The sequence below is a fragment of the Syngnathus acus genome, chromosome 1 (genome assembly GCF_901709675.1).
Source record: "Syngnathus acus chromosome 1, fSynAcu1.2, whole genome shotgun sequence".
NCBI classification, from domain to species: domain Eukaryota; kingdom Metazoa; phylum Chordata; class Actinopteri; order Syngnathiformes; family Syngnathidae; genus Syngnathus; species Syngnathus acus.
In genome coordinates this window covers 5,353,149-5,372,843 of record NC_051087.1, presented here as the reverse complement: position 1 = coordinate 5,372,843, position 19,695 = coordinate 5,353,149, and the positions used below count along the sequence as shown (strand labels likewise).

At 41.7% G+C, this 19,695-nt stretch overlaps 1 protein-coding gene across 4 annotated transcripts in view; it reads right to left on the bottom strand.

The window, feature by feature from the left end:
- grin2bb (glutamate receptor, ionotropic, N-methyl D-aspartate 2B, genome duplicate b) overlaps positions 1–19,694 on the bottom strand; it is a 53,788-nt gene extending 34,094 nt beyond the window's left edge. For 2 of the 4 annotated variants that reach the window (XM_037276212.1, XM_037276383.1), the window contains exons 1-3: positions 18,817–19,694; positions 15,235–15,828; positions 5,640–6,314 (exon numbers count right to left, since the gene is read on the bottom strand). In XM_037276212.1, the coding sequence (XP_037132107.1) occupies positions 5,640–6,314; positions 15,235–15,243 (684 nt within the window). In that variant the 5' untranslated portion in view covers positions 15,244–15,828; positions 18,817–19,694. The other 2 variants (XM_037276466.1, XM_037276295.1) reach the window with 2 other exon arrangements.
- Position 19,695: the final 1 nt, after the last annotated feature.

The window sequence follows — 19,695 nt, the reverse complement described above, 5'->3', positions numbered from 1 at the left end:
TATATATATATATATATATAGTATATATATATAGTATATATATATATACACTACCGTTCAAAAGTTTGGGGTCACAAAATTGTTTGGGTGACCCCAAACTTTTGAACGGTAGTGTATATATTTATTTAGATAATTATTTATAGATTATATATATAATCTTCTGTGTAAAAAATCTTATAATATATATGTATACTTATATTCATAGATTATATATAATCTTATACAAATATAAGATATAATTTATAATATTTAATTCATAATATTTTATTATAATAATATTTACACTGCCGTTCAAAAGTTTGGGGTCACCCAAACAATTTTGTGACCCCAAACTTTTGAACGGTAGTGTATATATATACGTATATATATATATATATATATATATATATATATATATATACGTATATTATATATGGAATGAGGTCAGTGCTTCCAGAAAGAAAGAGTGAGTGAAAAGTGCCACTCAATGGGTGTCACTGTCAGTATATATAATGGCCAGCCAGTTCCATATGTCAGTCATGCTCAGCAGCTGTCACAAACACATTTCCCATGCTGTGCGTCATTGTTAATACAAACACATCTTTGGAATGCAGGGATATACGTGAAACAGCAAATTTGACATACTGTAGCTCAGTGGTACTCAAATATAAACCCTAATGTATATGTATATAAAAAGTCTACTAATATTTGTTCCATTTTTTTAGTGTTTGGGGTGTAAAAGATAAATAATTGAAAAACTTTCACTGCATTAGTGTGACTGATACAACTCAATTATTATTATTTTCTGAATTTTTTTTTTTATCTTTGAGTATGAATGTAAACTAAACAACTGAAATAAATGGTTATCTAAACATGCATACACATAACTAATAACATTCTGCTACCGTTCAAAGAGCCTCGTTATGGAATTGTTAATATTAGAAAAAAAATCTCTTGTGTGCGCAAATTGTTGTTTCTCTTTGTTTGTTTTTTTAAAATCCCCTTTTATGCACCTTTCTCTCTGCTCAACAAGTTCCACAAGTCGGAGCGATGAATTAAAGCATCCCCCCCACCCTTTCCCCCATTGCATTTAGAGCTAACATGACCTTTCGGAATTAAATACTCAGAGCCGGCTGTCTCCCCCATTTACCGGCCCTCTCAGCCTGATGCAAAAGCATGAAAATCATCCCATTGAATTTTTTTTCTTTACACCCGCAAGCATCTTCTATCTCCAAATCTTTTATCTGACACTTTGCTTTCATCTTCCGCATTCCCAAAGAGCACCATAAGATGACTTCATGACGTTTCGGTTAAACTGTCATGCAATACTTTAACTTGCAGTCACGTGGACCCTTGAGACTAGTGATAAACAGACATGAAACTAAATGGAAATAAAAATCACGAATAAAGGACTGCTGTGGGAGAAAAAAAAAAGGTAATCAAAACAAGAACGTTTGATTTTTGTTCATCTAGTGGAAAGGCCTGTTGGGAGAAGCTCAATATCAAAATGTAGTTTGGATGTTTTGAAATGAAATCCAAGGAAGGTCACTGTGGCGTTTCCTTTCTTGGAAGCCGGATTGTCTGTCCCAGTTATTTAAAAGAGATTTCGCTCAGCCGACGGGAAGGAGCTTGACTGACAAGCCTCATAAGTCAGCCGGCCACTAAAGGTCCTTCCTCAGACTATAAATGATATTTATCGGTTGCGACAAGGGTCAGTAATCGATACACGCCGGTTTTGTCTCCAACTAATTGGGAATCAAAAGTGATCGAGCTGACCGCTATTATTTTGCTGTCTGAAAAGCTTGACATTATTCCCACATGAGGAAATAAGATTAGTGAAATAATTAGGTTTCATATGCTGTAATGTTAAATGGCCGCATGAAGGGAGAAGAAAAAAAAAAAAACAGTCGTACGTGCTGTAACCGGGTGCAACGGCGTCACGTTGCCTGTGATCTCCAAAATCAGTCAGGCAGACCACGCACAAGCGCTGATGAAGTGGATTCATAACGGGGTAAGAGCAAGGCAAGGGAGGGGCTCACATTTTATTGTGTACTTAAGGAGGTGCAAGTCGCTGCATATGTGGAAGTGTCAAGATTGTGAAACCTGATGGTGAGGGGGAGAGAGAGAGAGAGAGGTCGTATCTCAAAAAATCTCTAAGTCGGGATACTTGGAAGTTGAGGGAAAAAAAAAAAAATCTAATTCTAACCAGCAACAGATTGCATCACCCCTTAAAGGCCTCACTGTGTTTCATTTTCAACGTAGCACTTAATTTTAGGCGGAGTGGAAACGTGCCCACCTGACATATTTTCCTCCTCAGAAGCACCTCGGGCTTTTGTTGATGAAACATGTCAAAATTACTGTGAGCACTTTCTTCTCTCTCTCTCTCTTTCTCTCTCTCTCTCTCTCTCTCTCTCTCTCTCTCTGACAGAACAACGGCCTTTACAAACGTTTATTAAGCAGAAACACTGAATGATTTGCTTCACGTTATTTTAGAGTGACGGCGAATGAAGTGATACAGACAATACAAAATGACCAATTAAGGTGATTAATAGAACGCTTGGATGGAGAGTGGCAGAGTTGTTCCTTCCAATTAAAACAGATGCAGGAGTGCTACTACTACGTTAACGCTCACAAGCAACGGCATCAATCGTCTTGTTTTGATGTATGGAGCATCTTTGTCACAATGACAGCGCGCAAATCGACGAGACAGACCCATCTCGGTGACGTGTGAAATGGATGACAAACATCTCGTGCATTACAGATGCCCTCGACTCACAATGATGATTCATTTTCTTGTCTGAATGCTTCATAGGACGACTCATTTTCTTTTCGTGCAATATGCACATGACTATAACTCTTGTTATTGGACCCTGCTGGTGTTATTCCATGCCATTGGTGTCTAACTCAAGGCCCGAGGGCCAGTTGTGGCCCACCACATCATTTTCTGGTCTTGTCTGCTACGTGTCCAGGAAGACCTCGTTCATCATTCAAATATCTTTGTGGGCGTGGTTGTTCTATGCCATTTTTTACATTATATTGTGACAGGAAATTAACGATCTTGTTTGTTATATCTGTCAAATGTGATTTTAGTTCTTACGATTTTATGTGGAATTGATTTATAATAATCACATCAACTTTTACTGTATGCACTATTTGAAATAGAATTCGGAATGAAGGAAAAACAAGCCAAAGTATTTCATTGTTACTTTTATGCAGATGATTGAAGCAGATGAAGGCTCACCTTTTTGGTTTTCCTATAACAACCATCGACTTAGCGTTCCGCGACAATTAGGATTATACGTGTGTGCCAGAAAGCGGATTTTTAATACCACTTTGTCCCAGCCTTTCATTCAGTTGTACGATGCTGATTCACCCCACGTTCCCTATCGACCACCTGACAGACACTTTTTCACCCCGTGAGAGATTAGTATTTAACATGCAGCAACTGTAAGCCCTCCTGCATAATTAAAAGTAACGGCAGGCCGCATGGAGAAGCGAAACGATGCAAACAAAATGAAATGCGGTGAAAGATTTTTCCCGATGCCCTGCATTCTTATACTATATCTTATGGATACTGAAAACCCTGACTATAATCTCCCTAAACACAGGCACAAGGCTATTATCATTCGGCAGCAGCAATGAGCATACACACAAAACAGAGGCGAGGAACACAGCTTACGTCCCCACAATAGATCTGGAAGACCTCATTAGTCTCCAGAGCCAAAGTCGAGTGCGAGCCCAGGCCGACGCCGTCGTCCTCTTCTGCCAATAGCGACGCAAGGAAGCTAATGGCTAAATGGAAATGTGCAACTTGTTTAGTGCAGATTGGGCCTACCTGCATCTGTCAATGACGCACTTGCTCATTATAAATAGGCTGCTGGAGAGGAGAATCAAGCTTGCCGTGGTATTGTTTGCGTGGCCTTGCCATCGCTACAGAGAATGGGAACTGGCTATTTAAACATTGCAAAAGAACACGCGCCGTCGGGGTCGGCCCGAGGGAAAACGTTTTATACAAACAAACCATGTCGGTGACTTGCTGTTGCGACAACTCAATTTATTGGGTAAACCAAAATAATTTGAATGCTTTGTCCATGCTTTTTTGTTTATTGCAAATCCAACAAACTCATATTTTCAGTGAATTTAATTATACGGAATTAATTGTTGGCGCCCCCTTGAGTCCACGGCACCCTTTGCATTTGCCTATCTTGCCTATTAGGCGAGCCTGTGTGCAATCAATGTTTTTAAATAGAAATCAAATTGCTGAGATATTGATGCACGCACCAACTAGCTCTCCATAGAAGCTGGCTGAAAAATGATTGGAGAGTAATGTGGAGTCAAATCATGACAGACAGAATATTGGTGGCCTGATGAGGAATGAAAAGTACATGCATTATTAACTGCTGTACAGGAGGAAAAACAGACAAATCCATTTATTTTCTACAGCAATCATCCTCATTAGGATCAGGGTGAACTCTGGCGCCTATCTCGGTACGCCCCGGATTGGTCGCCAGCCAATTTTAGTACCTGTAGCCTAAAGTTTAGACTAAAATAATACTACGGTTAAATAAATAAAAAAACATTTGACACGGCCTTCAGTGTTGACTGTATTGCAGGGGCAAATTTACAAGATGGAAAAAAATCTATTCATCACATTGGTTGATATAGTCATTATGACTTGACAGTACGCCGTAATGATCTGGACTCTGACCTCGTTTTGTACCTCTAATTCAATTTATGAGAAAGCACAGTGCCTTGAGGGAAAACAACAAATAAGTGACAGAAGGCATCAATCGTGTGTTTTGACAGCCCGATTTTCGAAATAAGACTTTTTTTTTTCTCAAACTGATTAAAAAGTTTTTTTTAAATTGTGTCTGTGCTATCTGGTAGCAAATAGTCCACGACCCGTGGTTGGGAATCTAGAGGGGATGTTACAAAATGCATCTGTTCTCATGGTTATTGTGCCCAGAATAGCTCATCTATTTTCAATCATATTTCTACCTCTCTTTTATGATCCATTCCAGTGTATTCATTCATCTGATCAAAGTCTTGTAGCGTCATTGCCCTCCAGCGACCAAGCTGTTTTTTCTTTTCCTTATTTTCCCTTTTCTCCTCCGGGGACTGCTTTTGTCAGACCAAGAAATAATGTTTCCTTCCTCTTTTACCCGTAACTACTTTTATACAGTAAGTCGAAAAAAATATATATAAGAAAGTAGTTACCATGCCAACCGTGTTCACGACATTGATCCGGTGTTGTGTCGGTGTGCATATGTGTAAGCGAGCGTACAAAGGCTGAAAAAAGGTTTAACAAGGCAAGTCAATGGTAATCACAGGAGGCTGCATAAACACTTGTTCAATATTACAGCACCGAAAGAACAGTGGGAATGAAAACACAGCCTCGGTTATTATTTTTTGACACTGTATTTCAAAGTGTTCATTTCTCCTGTGGCCGAGGGTATTTGAACTACAGCATGTGTTCTCTTTTTGTTTGGTGTGTGTGGTCATTTCAAATGCTGCCAGGATCGTCAATATGAAATTAAGCACGCCGCGGAGGTTAATTAAAATAAAATCGGTCCTACATATCACAACTCGTCATTTTGAAGCAGATTTGACCGATAATGTGTTTTGGTGCCGAGTGAGACCAAACTGATGAGCCGTCCTACCTTGGCAGCCATGACCATGGAAGAGCCTCCCCGGATGCCCAAAATGGGAATGTGAGTCTGGGCCGTGATGAAGTCCAGGATCTGCGCGATGGCCTCCTGGGCCGTGTCATCGCCAAAAACCACGCCTTGCAAAGAGTTCCGGGACATTTGGGTACAGATCCGATTGATGATGCTCTTTGGATCGGTCTCGTTCATGGTGACCACCTCCACCTTCGGTGGGTAGGGGATGTGCAGGAAGTCCTCTTTCTCAAGTCCCGCCCCCAGGGCCACTTCACTAGAGTTCCCTACCAAGATGACGGCGATGCTGAGGGAGCTGATGAGTTTGGGGTTGATTGGGGGAAGAACCTGCGGCCCGGGGGAGTAATGAGGAGGGATGACAACGCCGCGCTGGGTGCTGCCTCCCCTCGGGCCACCCTGCCCTCCAGGGGCGCCTCCTGGTCCTGAACCTGGACCTCCCCCTCTGCCCCGAGCCCCGCAGACGGGCTGCAGGAGCGCTAAAAGAATAAGAAAGAGCAGGAGCAGCTGCGGCTGAGCATTTGGGTGACGCGATCTCTGTTTTAGGGTTACAGCAGGAGGACGATGGGGGCAGGAGGCGGAGAGAAGGTGCGCTTCCTGAGGACAGGCGGGAGACGGGGGGAGGCTGACGAGCATTGTGGAGGAGTGTAAATGCCGTCCCTGCAGGAAGGAGACAAAAAAAGGATAGCTGTTATTAAGACCGTATCCAAACACACAGCGGGCTTCGGGAAAAAAAACATTTAGCTCGTCAAACGAAATAAAAATGATCTGAATCGGAACTGACTGAAACTCCATTTTACAATGATAATCACTAAAGAATTGTGATTTGTTTCCTGAAAGTAATGACTGGTGACGACTAGTTCCGTATGCTCTTGCCCAAAGTCAGTTGGGTTACTAATAAGACACAAGGGGACACAAGGAGGCCTCTCTTTTACCAACTCCACCTATTTAATGTTTTGATTATCCTCCTCCACTCACGTTTCCTCCTCTCAGTTGTTTCCTCCTCCAAGCCTGTCTGAAGTGGAGTGCAGACCTATTATTTCCTATTATTACTATTATTTACAGCTCCTTATTAGCCGCCACACAAAAAGCAGCACAGTGGAGCATAAAAGGAGACAAGCGTGAAGAGGGGGGGGGGGGGGGGGGGTTCGAGAGACTAAACGTAAGTGGAGAGGGAGGTGACAGGCAGAGAGAAACACTATTAGTCATAGTTTGTTGGGAACATAATGCTGAGTTTTTTTCTTACAGCTGCAAGTGTGTTTGCATGCATGAATATGATGATTACAAATTTACAATATGGACGGGTATTAGACCAGATTGTCTTTATTGGCTATGGGCGAGTTTAGCTTGACATAGCTCATGAGCAGCCTCATTGTTCTCACTTGTTGCCTGCTTTTTTAGCAGCATTTCCCATTGCAGCTGTTTTTCTGAACTTGTTTTTGGACCAACCTGATCTCCGACTCTGCCTGTTCTCCCGATCTCTGCCGGCTGCTTGACCTGCTTTCTAAGTCCCTACCGCCTTGCTTAGCTGACATTGGAAATTGGATTTGGATTTGGGGATTTTGGACTATTTGGGATGACCTTATACCCCCTGATTACTGGCTTTGGACCCAACTTGGAAGTTTGACTCTTATATAGAGAATATAGGAGGTCTGATAACGACAGATTAGTCAGTCTCAATGACAGATGCATAATTGTAATTGTAAACTAGCTAAATTCTCCACGAGGACCCAAGCCAAGCGAGAGAAAAAAAGGAGGAGGAGGAAGCGAGTGGGAGGAAGGCAGCAGAGAGCAGAGGAGAGAATAAATAGAGACATCCACAAAGAGAGATGGAGGTGGAGGAAGAAACGGCAAGAAGAAACCCTGAAGATGTATCGGGAAAGAGCTGCTGAGGGGCGACACAAAACACGCGGAAATTTGTGGAAAAGAGGACGTGAAAAGCATGATGACGAAAAAGAAGAACACAGGGTTAAAGGAGGATGCTCGGATTACTTCAGCAAAAAAGTGGGAAAAGGATGCGAAATGTACAAAAGCGCAATTGAATCCACAGAGCCAGGTCAAATGAAAGAAGCTATTCCCAAAAAAAAAAAAAAAAATCAAGGCTATAAGTATGACAAGAACACAGAGCGACAGTCGCCCATTTGAATTCGTATGTGTAACAGTCGTGCTCTGTTGCCATAGTAACAATTCAAATGTGCTCACGCAACACGGCGATGGACAGGAAGATTCAACTTGTGAGCCGCAACGCCTCGCATGTCCTCGCCCGATAAGGCGCGATTTTATTTCTTATTTTGGCAAATACAAAGCTGTCAATAAAGAATTGTACACACGCTGTACTACATTGCAGATGGAGCTGACCCAGCGCTCCGCCTTTTAGTGGACCTCACATTAAAAATGAATCTCCAGAAAAAGCTACAGGCACGATGGAGGCTGACTTAGGTGCTGTTGGCCCATTTGGACTAATCAGTACCATCCAACATCTCCACTATCATAAAGGGCTCCCTAATTAATACCTTTTAAATGGCGGGTGTCACAAGTGGATCATTTAACTCGCAGACATCCAACCCTGCGGCGAGTCGAGACCTCTCGCTTGATGAACGCTGACAGCATTTACGCGGCAATTAGAGCCACATATGGAGCAGCAGCATTCAAAAGTGAGCGGCAGCTGCACAATAGCACACTCGGGTGTGCGTGGACGTACAACTCGTAGGAAAATGCGGTCAACTCAAAGCTTCTCATGGGTACACTGATGCATGAGCACAATATCAACGGTTCATGAAGAAGGTCAAGCACCTTTTGCGTCCTTGTCATTTGACAGCTGAGCCCACAGTTTGCACAATATGAAGAAATGCTACGTGCCCCTCATCTAAGGTTTACAAAAAAAGCACAGATGGAGGAAGCTTATCAAATGGCCCAAACCGCCAACGGAATGGGGAGAGCGGCTCTCTCCGTCAACCTGCCGATAAATATTCTGCGTGATCCATCGAGCTATGGACAGTTCATCTGAGTCAAATACTGCACGTTCAACATATTACTCTCGTGTTTGCCAACGTTTGAGCAAAGGCACATATTTTATAGATTAAAATGTTATAGAAAACCATCTAAAAAAATTCTATGCCGATTAATAATGTGCACTAGCTCCTCATTCTCATTATAGGTTGCTGGTATACAGTTAGAACAGCCACGACCAAATATTTTTCGAATCGATTATTATATCAATCATCTAATCAATTAATTGAGAAATTGAATAACATTTTGTTTTGCATGACAACCCCCCCCTTTTAGTGTTCATTAACCAATTGTTGCTAATTTTGTATCGTTTACTGACAACTAAACTTTGCTTTCCATATATTTTAATTCAACAAAAAAGATCATTAGTCTGTTTTCATGAATATTTACTGATAGTGTACAAACTCCAGAAGAAGATTTTCAGACGGAACGCACCTCCAGATTCTAACGCACGTAGGCGCTCGTAATCGGCCTCGACAATGTCCCTCGAGATTTGAGGTGGTGGGCGCCGCTTTACAGTACGGCGCGTGAAAGGCATTGCGGATAACGCAAGCTGACGGGTGTATCTATTTACATTAAGTGGGCAGTCAATTGCAGGTAAAGGCGGCACGTGTGTCATCTCAGTTTACTGACAACAGGCCACATCATTTATATATAATAAATGATTTCAAGGATCATACAAAGCATTTTGAATAGTGTCACATCTCTGGAAAACCTTTCAATGAAAATCTAAACATCTCACAGGAGAGATTAGAAGGAGTCGACAGCATTTGGCATTTTCACATTGTGTCACAGCGTGTCCCCCAATAATTCAGAAATGTTCAGCAATGCTGTTTCACATTCTTAATAGGTCAATCGTCAGCTGTTGATCATGCCTGTTATCATTCCACTAACAAGACACGTCGGTTTATTATATCGCCCAGGAGGTCCTCATTATGTTGAAGTGCAGAAACACAGAAATAACAGGAATTAATAAAGGGCATAAAAAATGGATTTGTTGATGCGTTATTTGGTTCAAACATTGTTTTATTATTGTTATTATTTGACTCTCATTCACATTCACACAACAGTTGAGAGAATATTTAGCCACCAAATAAATCCTCAAATCTTTCTATTTAATTACATCTTAATGATTTGGAGGGAAAACCTTTTTGTTTTCCACAAGTGTGCTGGCTAAAAAAAAACAACAACGATCAAAGAAAAGATTTAATCTGTAGTATCCAAACAACAACAACAAAATCCCAGTGCCATGGTTTGTGAATGACACTGGGTGGCAACGACGTCGTGCACGACTCGGCAGCGCTCAGTCAGGTAATGCGATGTCATGCGGCTGTAATGACTCGATCCCTGCATGAGGAATGGAAGTCAAGACATTTTCTATTTGCAGCCTCTGTAATTAATCAATTCAAAAAGTCAAAGTGACGGAACGTATGCCAAAACCTTGTCCAACGTTGGCCACTTATGCAATAGACCATGACAACTAAATCACAGACTGGAAAGACAGGTTGTCACAAGTATTAAAAAAACACTTTCTGATTGAGTTGTCAACTGAAGGAATCAAAAGTTTGTGGAAAAAAAAATTGACGAATGCAGTCAGAGCTTACAATTGTAACGCCTCCAAACACAATTAGCAAACAGGCTTTTTGATTCGCTGAAAATGGACCTCATATATCACACAAAACAGCCATCGTGCGAAACGCCATCTGAGTGAGCATTCAGTTCACAACCCTCTTTGATTCGCTTTAACTGTGACTGTTTTGTGACGGTAGCTGCTCTTTTATTTCCTCCGGCCGGCCGGCCGGCGGCTTTGTTTTGAAATCAGCAAAGAAAGTGTGTTTGCAATATTTAAATATTTTATCACCTGGTCTTACAAATGGACTACTAACACATTAATCGGTACGAGGCTATTAAGTATAACAATGACTACAATGATTTAATACACAGCTACTAAAAATTACCATAAAACACTCAAATGTTGTGAACTAAACTCGTGAAATTTAGGGCTAAAAATTCATCCCCATCACACTATGTTCAACCGATGCTTAACATACAGGTGGTGTTCAAAATGAGCCATCATGGCGTTAGCAACAGTTAGCATCTTGTCTACAAGCCAGAAAAACAAGGGGGAACATTACTTCACTGACAAAGTTCTTATGATTACATGCACTTTTGCCAGGTCAAGAATCCTCTCTTGGCTAATGAGACACATCTCCAATGTCGCGCTGAGGCTGCCTCGGCTCTTTAAATAACGCAATCTGCTCTCTTCGGCTCAAGCAAATAGACGAGACGAGGCAGTGCGGATACACACGCTCGCTCACATAGATAGCGCTAGCGGCGTGATAACCAAACACACACACGTTAAGGGATGGGGAAAGGTTGAGGGCCCATCTATTCCCTGGGGTCTTCATTACCTCATTGAAGTCATTTATTCCACCAAGCTTATAGTATATCTGCTGCTCTGGAATTAAGTTAGCAGTCGAGAGACGTTTCCCTCGACGGAAGCGAGGGCCGCTTAACCCTCGGAGGGTCCCGGCCATCATGGTTTCAAAGCTAAACAATATGCTGCCCACTTCTGCTGTATGTTTAATATGTCAAGAGAGCTCTTGTTGGTTTCTAGTCAGCTTTCAGTTATTCTGCATGAGATATGAAAAATGTTTCCTCACACAATCAGAAGCAGTATTGCTGTCTTGGGCTGATGTGTGACATCTTTTTGTGTTACCATTAAAATTCGGTGCCCGGCTCAGAGTGGAGCAGCTGTGTTCTGAATGATGTTTGGCTCAAGAGATGGACAGATTTTTATTCAAAGAGACGTCATACGTACTGTGGGACACATCTTGTTCTTTGGGACGTGTTGTTGGGGAGAACGCCCAGGAACTGGTGCGTAACACTTCAATATATTCAAAATGTGCTGATGCTAATTATTGCAGGGGCTGTCCCTCAGGACAAGATCTTCACACTAAACTAGCATTGAGCAATTTTTTTATTATTTTGTATGTAATTGTTAATTGGTCATGTTGGATTGGTGTAAAGTTTTGTTCAGGCTTATAATAATAGTTACACAATAACACAAAATAAACCGAGCACCGCGGAAGACTCATCCAAGCCACCATCGACTGTTGATGAACCAAATCTCACATTTTTGATGGCATGGTATCGACTGAGTGCCCATTAGGATAGAAAGAGGAGCAGAAAAAGTACGGACGAGGTTCTCTATCAAATTGTCATTTTTCCGTTAGTGTACTCATTAGTTGGCAGTAATGGGACCTGGTTCCATTAAAAACGCTTGCTTGCCTCCATCTCGTCAAAGGATGCTCACTCAAAATCAGTCTTGAGAGTGGAGAGATAAATTCCATGAACCATGTTCTCGCCTCACAAAAGGAAAAGAATATGTGATGCCATAAGACATTTTTTTTATTTATTTGCTTATTTTTGATCTGTTTCACTTGACATCACATAGCTCCACCTTCCAGGCTTGCTACTTGCCCCCTTGAAGGGAGTATTGCTCACTTTTAGCCTTCCTCCTGACCAGTGATCCCCTGTGCCCTGCATCTTCAAGACGCCCGGGAACTCGCTAACAACCGCCGCTCTTTCCTCTTACAGCTGTGTCACCCCTGCAGGGAAAGAGCCGTGCCAGTCTGCAGCTTTCTGCTTTTCAAAAATCCCTGATCTTCTGCCACTAATTTGGCGACAACCTACAGTCGCCAGTGTGTGTCTACAAAGGACATACATATTAACAGGAACAGGTGGTGGCACAGATACAGCTGTTCATTTGCATTAGATTAGCTAAAGAAAATATCGGCATGTGGACGCTAACTGTTAGCTTGCGTGCCTGCGGGATTTCCAATTGTTTACATTCAGTTGGTGGAGACTGATTTGAATACCGTATTTTCCGCACTATAAGGCGCACCGGATTATAAGGCGCACCTTCAATGAATGGCCCATTTGAAAACTTTGGCCATATATAAGGCGCACCGGATTATAAGGCGCACCTTCAATGAATGACCCATTTTAAAACTTTGTCCATATGTAAATCCATGTATTTGGACACGCCTGCTGTAGTGGCTCAATATTGGTCCATATATAAGGCGCACTGGATTATAAGGCGCACTTTTGAGAAAATTGGAAGTTTTTAGGTGCGCCTTATAGTGCGGAAAATACGGTGCATAACGATTAATTCCTGTAGTTTGACACTCCTCACAACTGAGGCTAGCAATAAACAGTTTGAAGCCTCTTTAAAAAAAAAAATACTGACATCTGACAAACTTCCACTTGTTGTGAGTGAAGTGAGTTGAAGTGAGCTCCAGCAGCGTCCAACAAGTCAAACAATTGTTGACTGGCATTCTTCACTGGCTCCCCATTAAAGGTCAGCTATTGATTGCAATTCAGCCAATTACTTTCAGAAGCTTGCAATCAGATCATGTTCCTCCATCTTCGATTCCCACGAGGGAGACGCAGAGGTCTATGCCGGGGGTTTGACGCTTTCTTGTGAATCCTCATATCTATTTTCTGTTCAACGTTTGGAGGACCGTGCCATCCAATATTGCTCGGTCTTGTTCCGCTCTCACTCAACAGCTCCCTTTCATCTTCGCACTTCAACCCTTTGCTCAGCTCACGCTTCTCATCTTTCTTTTTTGTTCCATCTGTGTGGAAAAGCGTCAAAGGAGCGTTAAAAGACCCCCTTTGGACATGACATGCAAAGTGGCAGTTCTTGATGGAATTTGCGATCGTGTTATTCGTTGTCACTCACAACCAGGACGCAAAAAAGGCTGCAGCGTCTGGGAGAGAGAGAGAAAGCAACTGAACGAGAAAAAACAAATCACTTGTGTTGCACACATTGCAGATCTGTGGTGCAGATCTGGGGAGGCGAGCGGCGTTTGAGCAGCACGCCAAGGAGCGCAGCAGCGTGGGTAGAGGTGGCCTCGCTGCATCGGGCCCCCTCCTCTCTATTCTTAGCTCTTCCTCCTCCTATCACAGTCACACATGACGAGGTGTAGGGAGGTAGAATAAAAAAAAATGATATAGAATAGGATTCGTACTCGCCTATCCGTTTTCAGGTTGGTTATTTACGTTGCTAATGCGATTGAATAGAATTTAAAATGGTGGTGCTTTAAAGCTCTGGGGGTCACCCAGGTTGTTCATCATCACCTGTAATCCTTCCACGACTTAATCAACATTTGTAAAGCCGCACTTTGTGACTCATCGGGCCAACATCTTGTTGCCCTCAACTGTTGCCACTCTGCACACAGTCAGGACACCCGAGTGGGAGAGGGTGGGGGGGTTGTTTCCCGGCTCCCGTAATCCCTTCAATCTTCAATACGCAAAGTGAAACGATGCAACATCACAGCTCGGCAATGTCAGGGCCTCCTTGTCGCTAACGCTCTCAAAGTGAGAGCGACGCCTGTGCACAGAGCTGTTGGCATCCAGTTCACACATCCTTGAGTAGGGAGCTTGTCCTCCAAACAGAGTTCAAAGTCAGTACGCTGCAATGTCAGTCCACCATAGGGAGTCCGACAAAATATCAATAACAATATGTGGCCTATGTACTCCTCCCAACGTATGGTCAGATTAAAAAAAAAAAAAAATTAAAGAAGATTCGCCCGTTTGGATCCTCTCTTCCAGTTTTTGCTCCAAGAAGACAAAAAAGATGGGCAAAGAACAGAATCCGCACAAGGCAGGAGGCCAAAGAAAAATCTCTAGACGGGATTTGACATGTTCTCCATTTTACACACAAGGAAAAGAAGCTGCGAAGGTTACACGCTCTTTGAGCTTTCCGACGAATCGCTCGTTTATGTCCACCGAGTGTCTTGAGTGCTAGCAAAATAGTATTCAATTGGCAGAATATCATCAGTAAATTATTGTTTATGATTTTTTTATCTAAATTCTAAGCAGTTGAGAAGAAGGGATGTGATTTCTAATGATGTAATAATTCAGAAGTTATTCTCGCTAAAAAAAATAACAAGAACTTGGGTCAGTTGTCTTCATAGTGTTTGCTTATTTTTGTGAGTTTCTTGGTGATGCAATATTCCTTCTTTTGCCTGCAGTGTTTTACATCTTCATGCGTATTCTGACATACAATTCCCACCATTTTTAAAATGTTCCTTTCATCCATCTGAGTCACTATGAAAAAGAAAAAAAAACTAGCATCTCATACCATCGCGCTTGCTGCCTTTGTACAGTCGCTATTGTCTAGACCCGTTTTCCCAGTGTGAAGCCGCGTGCTTATTTTAGTCAGAACCTCGTTATCGCTTAGCTCAATAGTGGAAAAGACTAGAAACGGAAAGACTAAATTCCAATAACATGTCAAGGGAGGCTGCCACTGTTCACATGAACTGAAATACAGCACGTCAATAAGACGCTTTGTGTTGTGTATCAATTGATAAAGAGTTGCAAAATGTATTTTTATTTGAAGGAAGCATCTACTGTCATGTCAATCTAATCAGCTCAGTAGTGCTGGATGGTAGAATTCAAACTGGTAGTGATGGGACTGTTTTATTTGCCTCAGAAGGCCAACTCATTTGCCCAAACCAGCTTCAACATTTTGACTCAAATTACTCAATAATCTTTGGCCTACCTTGAACATTGCCAGCCCGGATCTCCTCACTGCTCTTCACAACTGGCATGATGGAGTGAGCTGGGATTCGATTCCTCCTCTCATAGCCTCGGATGAAGGGTGGGTGGGTGGTCACAGGAAGTCACACACGGGAAGACTGATGGGGTGAGAGCTTTTTTTGTCAAGTGTGAGCTGCCAGTGAGTTTGTAGATTCAATAGAGTGATGTCAACTTTTGGAATGGTAACCAAAATAAAGTCAAGTTGTTGGGAATTTTAACTTGCTGCTAAACGTGAATTACAAGGAGGTAAAAGATGTGGGCCGAGGGTGATGGAACATCATGGCGAGATGTTGCTTCATTGGCATTTTTTTTTCTCTCGCCTGCTCCGGCGCTGGTGACAGCTCTGCCAGGTCTCCTCCCAGAAGTCTGTGCGAAACACGGTTGCCGTGGAGATGTGAAGGCGATGAGAAGCAGTGTACCCTATGTATTTATATATACTCCTCTTTTCTTCTGTTCTTTTTCCTCATGGACTTTCTATGCCACGGTTGACTTCGGTTTGTAGCCAGCCGTGTTTTAGCGCTTTATCGGCTCAAGACTCACATTCGTCTTCTTCAGTCTGAATGAGAGAAGAAGGAGAAGGAGAGTTACAAAATGAATTGTTCAATACTCAATGTCAACATGCTGGAGGTTGTTTTTGCTGTTTTGTGGATCTATTTGAGGACAAGAAACACTAACAGTGATTTAGTTTTATATGTTCACAAACCACCATTGATATCAATCAAATTAGCATAAAAAGTTTATTTATTTCTCTGTTTAATTTAAAAATTGAAACATAGTATGATATCATTTCATTAAACACATTAGAAACTATTTTATAAAAGGTAAACGCTAATTTGTATTTTTGATGAAAATTATATAAATAGCTAGTTTGTATTTTTAAGATGAAGATTTAAAAAAACGTTATTGGAATAATTTAATTTGGGGTTTACAGAAAGAAAAATGTGAAATTTTACCGTGCCAAGTGGGTCAACTCATACGAGTTCCACTTTTAAAATGAAACAACTAAAATTAAATTTTAAAATTTATGAAAAAGCACATCTACAGTGGGACCTCAAAAGTTCAACCAGAGTTTGCATGAAATTTTACCTCACAAAGCACATGCAAAAGCCACACAGGAAGACAAGACCCAAGATTTAAACCCCAAACCTGAAAAAGGTGCAGGTTTCCACCAGGTACATGGAAGTACAGATTTTTCTTTTCCCCAAATCAATGATTAATTACCTTTTACGATTGCATGACTTTTTCACTTTTCTCGCGTATCTTGTTTTGAGTCTAAGGTTGATGACAGCTGTTGGGAGTCCAGGTACACTTGCAGCAGTCAGGCCAGGTATTTACAAGGCACATATCTCACTGTTTCTAGGAGCGGTATCATGCTATATAAAGTTTTGCACGGTTACAGGCATGTATATTACCTCTGAATCTAATTTGTCACGAAATATGAGTAATTCTGGTGGCGAGTTACGGAAATAAGACGCCTTGATCACTTAAACCACCACTTATGTGATTACACTCGCTGGTCAACTGGAGGTGCGTTCAATGCCCGCTCACACAGTAGGACATCTCTTAATTACATTTTTTTTTTTAAAAAAAGATGCAAAACAGCAATGCCTAATACTCGAGCACATTGCAGAAAGAACTAGACATTTTATTATTTATTTGATGCGCCAAAATCTGAACAGTGGCATATCAACTCAAGTTGACAGCTTTTTGGGGAACTGGGCGTGTGTTTAGTCTGCTCACATTATGACGTCATACAGTGAGGATCCGGTCGTTTCCTTGGATCGGGCGGGGGTGGTACTTAGAGAGCTTTGACTGTACTTAAAAAGATTTATTTCAACGTTGAATTTAACTCCAAGTCAAAAGCAACATTTTGTGACATCTCAGCTCAGAGAGATTTAGAGGTTTTTTTGGGTGACGTCCTAAGAAAGGTTGCAATAGTTAACAAGGCGGGAAAGAGTGATGATAACCATAGAACCAGAAATGGAAGTTGTATGGCTTCAGAAAGTGTCCCATTGTTTAGTTTAGTGTGAGCAACACAATCCATTAAACATCAATTCCATACACAAATGTCATTTGAAATTCTTGAGTCCTAACATTAATAGTGTAACACAAAACAATACACGTCGGAACTCAGATATCACCCAAGCTACTTTAACTTCTGCAGATTCTAAATGAAAACATAGAAGTCTACTGTTTCAAACGAATGTAGCAATATTACAAATTTCCACCAAAATGCACCGTGACGAGAAAACGCAAACAAACTCAATTGCATCATCACGATTACACGCGCTTGCACAATGGGCCGCACTTAAAACGACTGAGTCAACTTATTTAAGTCAACGGAGCCACTTGGACCGCATTTAAGTACTTTGAGCTGCTTTCTGCCATCAATTAGAAAAGGTCAAGGAGTGAAGATTTCCTCTTTGGCTTAAATCCTCATCAAGTGATGTACTGCTACTGCTGCATCTAATACACGTCAATGAAGCGGCATACATACATATAGATAAGAGATGGATAAAGATCAAAAGCCGGGCTCTGGAAACAACCAATTAGTCACAGCGGGGTGAAAGAGAGGAGCTGCTGACTGAGGAAAGTTCATGCACAATACAGTTCCATGCAGATCAGTCCTACTGGCTCATGCTCACTTGTGCTATAGGCTCTACTCACCCAATTAAATCTTTTCTGCCACACATAATGTACAGAGCACAGTCGAGATGTTTGTTTGTTTGAGACGCAAAGGCAGAGCAAAAAAGAAGCAGCCCGTTTTGCCCTCATAAATGCATCGTATACACACACACAAAAAAGGTGACAATGTTTCACCCCAAGTTGAAAAGGGGAAGCAACCATAAAAGGTGTAAGAGCAATAAAAACAAAAATGAGGGAGAGAGAGTGGCAGTGTTGGGATCGTTTAGTCATGTCTGTTATTGCGACATGTCTATTATAATCTGTCTATCGGTCTGTCTCACTCTGTTAAGGGGAAGTAAATGGAAAATCATGAGGCTTTTGGAATATTCACATCATAAAAAACATTGTTTAATTTACTGATTCATATATTTGGATAGTTAGAAAGGGTGAGCTTGTAAAAATGTACGGGAGGGTGCAGGAAAAATAAGTATGACATCTGGAATTCATGGCAAAAATCTAAACAACTCGATTTAATGAGCAATGTATAATTGCCTGGTAGTCAAAATTATGTTGAAAGAGTTTCACCTCATATTCCAAGGCAAAGCTTTTTGTTTCCCAAACTTTTCACCTCAAAACAGAATTACAAATGTTGTCCAATCCCACAACATTAATAATACACAACAACCCGAATTTATTACAACAAATATGAATCAACCAAGAAACATAGCTGTCAATCGTCAACCGGATTAAAAAAAAATAATAAAATTGCGACCGATTTTGGGCCCCGAGCTTGACTTTGGGCAACTATGGTTGAGTGCATGTGCGTGATATTATTGATGTGTGTTTTATGCATACGTAAAGCACACACAAATACACACAGACAGACAGATAGACAGACACTAAACGATAGTTAACCTACCTAGAGTAACATCTAAGAATCCCGCAAGTATGGTGCAAAGTAAATGGGTGTGGAGAGGGACCAAAAGAGAAGAAAAAAAGGGGAGGTAAAGTCATTCATGGAGTTGATTTCATTTTTTTTTCTTTTTTAGAAGTAAAATTGATCCAAATCGATAAGAGATGCGATAGATAGAAAGAGATGGAATGACAGGAGAGTGTCAAAGAGGAAAAGAAATGATGGCAAGCAAAAGTCCACTTTGGTCAGTCATAAACAGAGAAAATTGTACACCAGGTAGATGGAGAAATAGATGAGGAGGCAGATAATGGACAGAGAGACTATGTGAAAAGAAGAAGCACCTCCCAGCACTGCGATGAGGAAGAGGAAAAATATAAAACGAAAGAAAAAATGGAATACTCCAAAGCCTTCCGTGTTTGCTCTTTTTTGTGAGGCAAAGAGTGGGGGGCTTTCGGTTGGACCCTTTCCCCCCCACTCTCTCTGAGCGTCTCCCCCTCTTGCGTTCCTCCTCAAAGAAAGATGCAAGCTTCCCTGTGGATGAGCGTTAAGCCTCCGCCTGCGCAGATGTTGGACATGGCACTCGCAATAAAGTGTGGAGGCGAGAGCACCATTGGTTGGTGTGAGGCGCAACGCTCAACTCAAAGTGTGCTCACTTGCTCTCCTCCAAAGAGAGAGACGGTGAAGGGGAGAGGGAGAGCTCTGTAGAGGTGGGGTCCCTTGTAGGATGCTCAATGAGACGCTCCAAAAAGGGATGCTGCAACAATTGGGAGGGAAGAGAGCCTTGCATTCTGGGAGCAATGGCTCCCTCTGTTGGTATATTCCAGAAATTCAAACGGTTTCGCTCTAGCCCAGGGAAATATTTGGAGGCCCGCGGCGTGGCCCTTT